This window comes from Notolepis coatsorum, assembly GCF_963971535.1.
Source record: "Notolepis coatsorum genome assembly, contig: SCAFFOLD_2539, whole genome shotgun sequence".
Lineage (NCBI taxonomy): Eukaryota > Metazoa > Chordata > Actinopteri > Aulopiformes > Paralepididae > Notolepis > Notolepis coatsorum.
In genome coordinates, this window is record NW_028172369.1 from 12,501 (window position 1) to 24,032 (window position 11,532).

At 45.0% G+C, this 11,532-nt stretch overlaps 1 protein-coding gene across 1 annotated transcript in view; it reads left to right on the forward strand.

The window, feature by feature from the left end:
- The window catches only part of LOC311248067 (plexin-A2-like), a gene marked incomplete at both ends in the record, with an annotated part of 17,570 nt that extends 9,721 nt beyond the window's left edge, over positions 1-7,849 (forward strand). The window contains one exon of the mRNA XM_084339025.1: positions 7,753-7,849. Within this exon, the coding sequence (XP_084195151.1) occupies positions 7,753-7,849 (97 nt within the window). The remainder of the gene's footprint in view (positions 1-7,752) is intronic.
- Between the last annotated feature and the right edge of the window lie 3,683 nt (positions 7,850-11,532).

An 11,532-nucleotide genomic window follows, 5' to 3' on the forward strand; every position in this document is an offset into this window, starting at 1 on the left:
TTTTGAAATGCATATGGTGCAAGATGAGATTTGTTGATTGAAGGCACAAGTTAAAGAAGCATAGTGGGTCTAATTGTGATGCATATGCCTGTGTATAAGCAGTTTGTTATTAAAATGACAAAAAAAAGGTATTAAACCCAGCTAGGACAGATTCTCTCTGCTACTGATTGGAATTTCCTGTCTCATATTTAGTTTAATTTGTTGCATTGATTTGTTCCATAAATGCAAACCGTTCACCATTAGGGCCTGATTTGAGAGGATGAATACAGCATTTGAATATTGGCCAAACATTTTGAAATGCATATGGTGCAAGATGAGATTTGTTGATTGAAGGCACAAGTCAAAGAAGCATAGTGGGTCTAATTGTGATGCATCAAGTCAAGTCAAGTCAAGTCAAGAGTTTTAATTGTCACGGCATACAGGTATACAATGAAATGCGGGTGGTCTTGCCCGCAACGATGTGCAATACAGTGGTACATATAATAGAATCAAAAGAAGAAACAACATTGTGCAGTAACAGGTAGCAGGTAACATGGAGTGACATCTCGGTATCTGTACATAGTTATTTACAGAGCATGTGTGACATGCTAGTTAGCTTTGGTAGTGCAATACACTGTTCCTGTTATTCTAATTTAAAGTGTTCTTTCCTTTGGCCATAAGTGTGCGTGTGTGCGACATGAGTGTGTGCCCGCTCATGTTAAAGTGTTAAGTGGCTGCTCGTGTGTGAGCGTGCACAGTGTGCGTGTCGTGTGTGTGTTCATGTGTGCTTGTGTGTGGACAGTTCAATGTTCTGAGCACTCAATGTTCATTGTTCATGGCTCTGATGGCCTGGGGGAAGAAGCTGAGCCTAAGCCGCTCTGTCCTAGTAGCTGGGGTTCGCAGGCGTCTGCCTGACCTCAGCAGCTGAAACAGGCTGTTATTGGGGTGGTGAGGGTCTTTCATTATCCTGCAGGCTCTGGATTTGCACCTCTTGTTGTATAGAACCTGCAGGGGGGGTAGTGCAATACCCGTGGTACGCTCGGCTGAGCGCACCACTTTCTGTAGGGCCTTCTTGTCCTGTGCCGTGCTGTTTCCATACCAGGCAGTGATGTTTCCGGTCAGGATGCTCTCTACAGCTCCTGAGTAGAAGGACTGGAGTATCTTCCCCGATACTCTGAACTTCCTTAACTGTCTCAGGTGGTAGAGACGCTGTTTCGCCTTCTTTACTACTGTGTCTATGTGTGTTGACCATGTCAGGTCCTCTGAGATGTGGACCCCCAGGTACTTGAAGCTGCTCACCCTGTCCACGGTAGCCCCGTTTATCATCAGTGGTGTGTGTGTCTCCTGCTGTCCTGCATATGCCTGTGTATAAGCAGTTTGTTATTAAAATGAAAAAAAATAAGTATTTTATGGTATCTTATTAGGAGGGGGTCCGCGAATTTCATCAGAGATGTTTGGGGGTCCCTGGGGGGAAAAAGGTTGGGAACCACTGCTCTAAAGCAATCTGCACTTTAACATACTGTTAGGCCTGGGTTGTTTTTATTTCTGTTAGCGCCGCGGATATAAGAAAGAGGTCTAGCTGAGTCAATGTTGATGGTTTTGTTGAACATTTGTATTTCACAGGAGAGAAACTGTATTCAAAGAAAGCTATTAAAATAGTCTTTGAAGCTAAATATACTTTCTTTGTGTTGATTTTACATTAATTCCTATGTGTGACTTAGTCCACATTGCAGCCGGTTTGTGGGAGGCAAGAAACAGCGTTCGTGACAGGGGAGGGTTGAATTGGATGATACGAAATTGGGATGGGAGAAAATATAGAAAATGGGATAAAAAAAAATAAAAAAAAAATAAAAAAAAATAAATAAAAAATAATAATATAATTATTATTATTATTATTATTATTATTATTATTATTTATAATAATAATAATAATAATAATAATAATAATAATAATAATAATAATAATAATAATAATAATAATAATAATAATAATAATAATAATAATAATAATAATAATAATAATAATAATAATAACAATATTGTTACCCTTGACCCTTTACTATCACCATCTGTAGTGTGATAGTAAAGGGTTATCCTTCTGTAGTGTGGGAGTGAAAGGGTTAATATAGAGTGATTGATAGAACACGCATGCACGCACACACACGCACACACACACACACACACACGCACACACACAGTCCACCAACTACGTAATATATAGATTACAACTCAAATAGGTTCACACACACAGACAGGCACACGCATAACAAAGACACACATGCCCTCTTTCTAACTCACGGTCATTGATCCAAACCCCTCGCTCTTACATGGGGTTTCTCCACCTGCTCTTAACAAGCTCCCGCTGACCCAGGACCAGCCCCCCAGGCTGTGGAGTGTGCCTCACACAAGGTCAGGGCCCATTAGGACTGATGGAGGATCAGATCATGTGGGGGGCCTGTGTCCACGTCTCCCGCTGCCCACATTACAGCCCTCGAGTGGGGCCTGGTGGACAGCCGCTTGACCCTGGGGGTGATGTTTAGGTGGAGCTGCAGCTCCTGGGTGGCTATAGAGAATTAGGGGCTTACCCCTTTCACTACCACACTACAGACGGTTAACCCTTCTGCAGTGCAAATGTAACGGTGAAGTGCAACAGTTATATACAATGTACAGGTGATTAAACTGGGGATAAATACAAACAATTAGTACTACTGAATAATAGTGCTAATCAGATGTATGTACAGAGTTGTAGTGTTAATATGTACAGTGATACAGGTATAAAGACGCTATGGTAGTAAGTCATACTGGCCAGCAGCGTAACTAGTAAGAGTAGGTAAGGGATATGTACAGATATGTAAAAAGGATTATACGCAGGTATGTACAGACAGATGTGGATACAAATATATATACGGTAATAATACATATATATTATATACACTGTATATACAGCATTATTGTACATGCCATCATACAGAGTTATATGGGTTATATGCAGGTGTATAAGTCGGTATATAGAATGATTATATGCAGGTATATATATATATATATATATACACACACACATGGTATATACAGCACTATTGTACATGCTATACATACACAAGTTATACATTGGGTTTTGATTCAGGTTTCATGGGCCCCAAAAAACATTAACCTTTCAAGTCAAGTAAAGACATGAAAACTACAAAAATGGTAGACATGTGTTTTTCAACGGAAAGCAGCTCTAATGCTGAGGGGGGCCTCATCTCCCCCAATGAACACCTGAGTACAGTAGTCGTTCAAACCCAAACACTGTCCCGCTGTAATATCCACAGTGTCACCGTGACATTCAACGACGCATTCCCTACTAATACAATATAGCGCCACGGACACGACCACATGTCTACACGCCGCATGTCAATGTATTCATTAATTATAGCTGCCATTTCAATGCAAACACCTGTCGCTTGATCGCAAACACTGGTTGTTTGCCAACCAAGATGGCCGCCACGGTGACAAAATCGAATACTATGAATAATATATCGGGCGTGGTGTACGTGGAAATCGCTGCGTGTCTCTCGGGGGGACGGGGACGGGGGGGGGCTCAGTAATTCCCCTTCCAGTCGGTAAATGGCAGCCATGTTTGCCCAGAGCTTCCAGGAGGCTGTGCACCAGACAGACACTAATGCGAAGCCCCCCCCCCCCCCCCCTCCCATCCAGGTAAATGTCAGCTAAGCCCCCCGTAAGCCCCCGTGCCTCTCTCCCCCATGCCTCTCACCTTTTCAGTATCCCCCTGTCCCTCCCTCCTTCCCTCCATAACCCCTGACTCCCTGCCTCTCGCGTGCCCCTCTCTCTCGCTCCCCATTGCCCCCCCCCTATTCCCGATCCGTTCCTCTGTTGCCCTACGCACCACCTCTGCCCCCTCTGGGCTGCCACACATCCTCCTGACCTCCCTGCTCTCCATCCATCCATCCATCCCTCCATCCATCCCTCCATCCATCCCTCCATCCTCTCTGCAGGCCCCGGTCTGTATGCGTGGCTATTGACCACGTGTGCATTGATCATGTACAGGAGTAATGAGATGGTGGTGGGGGGGAGGAGGGGGGTTGGGGGGGGGGGGTGGTAGATGTAATTGGAAGGAAGTGGAAGGAGGAGGCGGGAGACTCTCCCTCACTCTCCACCTTTAAATCCAGACTCAAAACCGACCTGTTCTCCCAAGAAGCATGCAACCTTCCCTACCCATAACCACCCTCCTCCAACCTACCACCTCCCCTTCCCCTTCACTGCGTTCCCCCCCCTCCCCTCCTTACTCCCCTGACTGTTCCCCTACTGGACTCTGTATCTGTTACTTGTTACCCGTGGTTGTATGTCCTGCGTCTTCATACTGTCGCTTATTCCTGTGGTTCTTTGTTTCTCTGTTCACTTGTTTAGCTCATTGTCAGCGTCTTTGGGTTCTTGATAAGCGCTTTATAAATAAAATGTATTATTATTATTAGGAGACGGGTAAATGGGAGGAGGAGGGTGAATAGAGAGAGCAGCGGAGGAGGAATACGAGGAGGCGGGAGGAGAGGTGGCACCACGGAGGAACTCTATCTGCCGCTGCGTTCCTCGGGAGACGACCCGGTGTCGGTTAGAGGGCGGGCCTGGCGTGCCCCGCGACCCCGTGCCCCGACAGGTGCCGCGTGGGGGGGGGGGGGGGGGGGGGGGGGGGGGGGGAGAGAGCGAGGGGAGTTCAAACCTCCCCACACACTGGATGCCATCGGAGCCCCAGCCGGCTCTGCACACACACACACACACACACAGATATGTAATAATAATAATAATCTTTGTAGAGCACCGTTCATACAGAAACTGCAGCTCAAAGTGCGTCACAACAGAAAAAGACGAGGCATAAAATGAGCACATAAAGTGCAGACATATAAATCACAGTTTTTCACATTAGGATCGAACATCCCAACAGGCCACCTTGTTTATGGTTTGATTCAGTTTTAAATAGACAATAATACAAAGAGTAAGATAAAATAGACAGAGTAAAATAGTGCAATAGTGCAGTGCAATAAAATAGTAGAATAGAGTAGATAAAAAAATTAAATTACAGTGCAATAAAATATTCCGGGATTACTGTTCAACAGTTCAAAGTCATCTTTACATTCTCTGTAGCCTGTATTCTCACCGAAACTGAGGCATATTCTTGGCTTTTAGAGGAAAAGTACAGGCTGTTGATCAAAGTATCCGTCAGAGAATGGATTAATTTACACCAAAATAAATAAATACTAACCCCCGCCTTCTACTAGTATACTATGCACTTTGCTACTAAGTCATCTACCTTGCCTAAAACGACTGTCTATTATGCCAATATGTCTTTACTACTATGCGCTCGAGACCGTAGCACCCAGGTTCAACACTGTTTGACGAACAATCTTACTGACCCTTAGCTGCCAGAGTTGCAGCCTTCCTGCTGACCTGTTGTACAGAACTCCTAAGTCGCTTTGGACGAAAGCGTCCAGCTAAATGACTAAATGTAAAATGTAATTGTACATTTACACCACGTTGCCTAAGATACAGAAATGTGCTTCACTCGGTTGTTTTTCTTTCCCCATTTATTGCGTGCAAAACAACAACAAACAACAACAAACACAATGTAATGTGATCACGTCACCATAACAAACACAATGTAACGTGATCACGACACCATGACAAACACAATGTAACGTGATCACGACACCATAACAGACACAATGTAACGTGATCACGACACCATAACAAACACAATGTAACGTGATCACGTCACCATAACAGACACAATGTAACGTGATCACGACACCATAACAAACACAATGTAACGTGATCACGACATCATAACAAACACAATGTAACGTGATCACGACACCATAACAGACACAATGTAACGTGATCACGACATCATAACAAACACAATGTAACGTGATCACGTCACCATAACAGACACAATGTAACGTGATCACGACACCATAACAAACACAATGTAACGTGATCACGACACCATAACAAACACAATGTAACGTGATCACGACACCATAACAGACACAATGTAACGTGATCACGACACCATAACAAACACAATGTAACGTGATCACGTCACCATAACAAACACAATGTAACGTGATCACGACACCATAACAAACACAATGTAACGTGATCACGACACCATAACAAACACAATGTAACGTGATCACGACACCATAACAAACACAATGTAACGTGATCACGTCACCATAACAGACACAATGTAACGTGATCACGACACCATAACAGACACAATGTAACGTGATCACGACACCATAACAGACACAATGTAACGTGATCACGACACCATAACAAACACAATGTAACGTGATCACGACATCATAACAGACACAATGTAACGTGATCACGACACCATAACAGACACAATGTAACGTGATCACGACACCATAACAAACACAATGTAACGTGATCACGACATCATAACAGACACAATGTAACGTGATCACAACACCATAACAAACACAATGTAACGTGATCACGACACCATAACAAACACAATGTAACGTGATCACGACATCATAACAAACACAATGTAACGTGATCACGACATCATAACAAACACAATGTAACGTGATCACGACATCATAACAAACACAATGTAACGTGATCACGACACCATGTCGGTGATGCTCTACTGTAAGATATAAAAGGTATAAATCGTTACTATCGCAAGAGGCCCAGAGGGGCGTGGACAGTATGTGGCAAACGATGGGTCCGCTTGGTTTCTCCGTGGGCACCTGGTTTGCCAGGCAGGCAGACGTCACTGCCCCGTGCGGGCGGAGGCTGGCGAGAGCGTGGGCGGAGTGCCGTCGCCCGCCTCTGGACATGTGCCACCTCGCTCACAACGAGGGAACGAGAGAGAGGGAACGAGAGAGAGGGAAGGATAGGCGGTAGGATTCACAGATGGGGGAAGAAGTCGCGATACAGATTTTATTTGGCTGTTGTATGATAGTATGTACAACAGTGGTGTATATACCGCATATATACATTATATGTTTAGATCTACCACATACATATGCATATCTGTCTGAATATACCTGCAAATAACCCTCCTATATACCTATGTATACACCTGCATATAATCCATATAACTATGTATGATAGCATGTACAATAATGCTGTATATACCAATAATATATATCCACCTGCATGTGCATACCTGCACATAATCTATATCTGTACATATCCCTTACATACTCTTACTGCCGGCCAGTATGACTTACTACCATAGTGTCTTTATACCTGTATCACTGTACATAAATTAATACTACAACTATGTACATACATCCGATTAGCACTACAGATAGTACTCATTCATATATGGTATACCCAGTTTAATCACATGTACATTGTATACCACTATTGCACTTGACTGTTACATTTGCACTCTGGTTGGATGCCAAACCTATTTCCGTTGTACTGTACTTGTGCTGTATAATGGGAATACATTTTTAATCGAATCTAATGTCATCTAATGTTTGGTACTAGGTCATTGTAATGTCCTTGGCCTTTTTGCTAAATAATGCAAAGTAGTGTGAAGGTAATTGTACTGTTCTGTATATCATTATATGGAAATATAGAAAATATTCATCTCCCCCCTCTCTCTCTCTCTCTATCTCTCTCTCTCTTTCTCTATCTCTCTCTCTGTCTCTCTCTCTATCTCCCCCTCTCTCTCTCTCTCTCTCTCTCTCTCTCTCTCTCTCTCTCTCTTGTTCTCCCTCTCTCCGTCAGACTGGTCTGGTGTGGAACTACGACTGAACTCCAAAGAGACGGGTCAAATGCTGATCAGCACAGAGGTCAAGTTCTACAACTGCAGCGTTCACCAACTGTGAGTATCTATTGCTCTTGCTCTCTCTCTCTCTCTCGATCTCTCTCTCTCGCTCTCTGTCTCTCTCTCTCTCTCTCTCTCTCTCTCTCTCTCTCTCTCGCTCTCGCTTCCACTCTCTCTCTCGCTCTCTCTCTCGCTCTCTCTCTTGCTCTCTCTCTCTCTCTCTCTCTCTCTCTCTCTCTCTCTCTCTCTCTCTCTCTCTATCTCTCTCTCGCTCTCTCTCTCTCTCTCTCTCTCTCGCTCTCGCTCTCGCTCTCTCTCTATCTCTATTGAATCAACAAGCGGGGAATCGGTTACAATTTCCATCATATTTGTTGCCTTCTCAAAAGCCTTTGATCGCGTAATAGAAAGCCACGATGCCCATCCTCTCTAACTACCGTCAATGCCACTGCCATTATGTATGAAACCCCATTTCATCCAGAGCCTTGATGTCGCTACCGAAGAACATATTACCACTGCTGGAATTCTCCCAGGAGACACGGTTGGGCCTTGAGAGTGTGCCACGGTGGTGGATTATGTCCTCCCGGCAATCAGTTGATGAAATCGGTGATAAAGGCTTCACTGTCGGAAGAAGATCCGGTCCAAAGCATTGGTCTAGTGACATTGACATTGACATCACATTGCATTATGGGAAGGAGTGTAGTTCCCTTATCATTAGCTGAATTCACTGAATTCTCTTCAGAGGCTCCTGCTGCAAATTGGTAATGACTGTACCAGAATGTTTGATAGGACATTGATTGAAAACTATCGGCTCAAATTTTACAATTGATGGCTTACTTTGAAGGTATGAATCTGTAATTTTAGATTATGTAACAAAAAAAAGGGGGAAATTCTCAGGAGGAGGAGCTCTTGGGTTAGACTCCTAAGGGTTTTAACTGACCTCGACTATGCAGATGACGTGGCCTTAATCGCAGCGCTCATCGCATCTCCGCTCAGCAACTTGTCATCTCATTGGAAGAATCTGCTGTTAAAACTCAATGCGTGATCGTCAACGAGGAACCCTACCCACCCATCTATTACATCAACGAATGGACAAATCACGGACGTTTATAACTCCAAATATCTAGGTGTCTTGGTTCCTATGTTGAAGGGCTGACCTCGACTAGTCGAATAGTCGACTAATCGATCGAAAGGAGCCATAGTCGACTGACAACCTCTTAGTCGAATGCAATAGAAAATTATATATATTATAGTTTCTTTAAAAAAAAATTATCATTCTTTCCAAAAGCAAAGGGGTCTAGCTAATGGTGCGCATACCAGCGAGGCTAACTGCCTAAGAAAACGGGCACAGAGGCACTGAAAGAGGATTCACCCATCTAATGAACACACTAGACTAGACAAATATCAAGATGTATCCATCAGTGGACCAATTGCATGCTTTCGCAGAGAACAAGAAGCCTTTAGTCGACTTGTTGAGACATTAGGCACCCCCCACAGCCCAAATCGAATGATCCCCCAAAAAAAAAAAATTATTATACTTATAATAACTTTTTTGTGTGCATTCAGGGGGTAGTCGGCAAATTTTGGCCGATCAAAGCCGACTATACAAATCCTGAGTCGGGGACAGGCCTACTATGTTGCCGTATTTTCTCTCCAGGGAGGGACAATCATGGAACGCCTGAATCTGTCAGTCTGACATCTCTACTGCTACCAAGTCATCTTTCTCCAGGACCTGTGTGTGTCCAACGCCTCCTGATATATGGTGCTGAGACACGGACTATGACGAGGAAGCTACTGTACAAGCTTAACCGTATGCGTGTTAAGAACATCTCCTGGGGGGGGGGGAAACATCTCTACGGTGAACTGCCTCCAATAACAACAATAACAAATCTTCGCCGGTCGTTGCTTTCGTGCAAAGGATCAAATAATATATGGTGGTCTTCTATGGCGGCGGCTTCCCCAATCAATCAGTTTCCTGATCCAACCTCCCGGGACCCCGAGACGATCCGGTGGAAAAGCGCGCGGCATCGGAGGAGATCTCGCCGGCAGTCGAAGGATGATGGTGACTTACGTGTTTGTCCTCGACCTTGGCCGGCCCGGGCTCTTAGCCCAAAAATAGAGAGCCCCCCCCCCCCCCCCCCCATGTGGAACCCGATCACCAGCCGCTCCCCGCGCGCTGCGGCAGGAGCTGCCTCGACTCTCCTCTCCGGGCGCCACATCGTTTACATTTTACATCACGGTGCCAACGGTCGCCAGAGAGGGTGTCATGCCTGTGTTTGTGACTCTGTCTTTTGTTTATTATTTATTATATATATGTAAATAATATATAATGTTACGTGCCAGGCTGCTCGTGACTGTGTCCTGTGTCGCAGCAATCAGCTGCTAATTGGTAAAGCTGCCTGTCAGGGCTCAAAAGGCCCTCCCCCGCCCCCACACACCCTCCCTCTCTTACTGCTGGGAGACACTGTGGGAGCAGTGTCTCCCCCCCCCCCCCCCTCCACCACAAGTAACCCTTTGTTTGTGCTAGTAGTTATAATAATAAATATATCCACTTGGTTTAAACTTGCCCGTAGGTGTACAATACGTGTCCCCTTATGTTGCTGCCCTATGATCCAGGGTCGTAACATAATTACAGAACAGCATCTAAGGTTTCTCTCCTCCACGTCTCCTCCACGTTTTCCTATTGCTATTTTTTTGTGAGTTTTTCCTCACCCTCGTTGGGGAATGTCTGGGAGTGTCGCGAATTTGGATTCTATGGTGGATTTTTGTTCTCGCTTTATTGTGATGTTTCTTCTTGACTTGTTCAAAGAAGACTTGTACAGCCCATGGGGGCATTGCCTTGTGATTTCGGGCTTTATACATACATTTGATTTGATTTGATTTGATATATTATATATATACATTGTACAACAGCCATTCCTGGACGCCTTGCACTTCTAAAGCAAATCACATAATGTAATTGTGTCACTAAACCTCACATGGGGAAACATAAAGGCTCACAAAAACATCCCCTTCTACTATGTGGAATCAAAACAGCGTCACAGGTCCAACTGAATGGACTAATCTGTACAGACTAATCATGTACCTTTGTCCTCTGAGGCTCTCTCTCTCCTCCTTTCACACAAGTCTGTTCAAGCAACTGGCTCAAGGGAAAGACATATAAGAATATGAGTAGGGAGAGATGTAGAGAGGGGAGGCACACACACACACACACATACAGACACACACACACACACACACACACACACACACACACACACACACACACACGCACACACACACACACAGGGACATACAGTATAGAGTGAGGGAGGCACACACACACACACAGACACACACGCACACACATAGGGAGAGAGATAGGTTTCAGATAAAGGGATCAGACACGCACACACATACACATACACACACATCACACACACACACACAGAGGGGGGAGATGGAGAGAGTTACATACAGAGAGAGAGGGAGAGAGAGAGAGAGAGAGAGCGAGAGAGAGAGAGAGAGAGAGAGAGAGAGAGAGAGAGAGAGAGAGAGACAGGCTACATAGAGAGGGAGAGAGAGAGAGACAGACCCATGTAAGGACTCCTAACGAGCGCACGCCCCCCCCCCCCCCCCCCCCCCCCCCCCCCCCGGGTGCCAAATGCGCCGGACAGTTCCTGTCATGGATCCCCTCTGTTCTTCGCACCGCGGCACAAACTGTGTCCCGCTGCCTCACCGGTCCTCAGTGTGGGTTTCCTGCT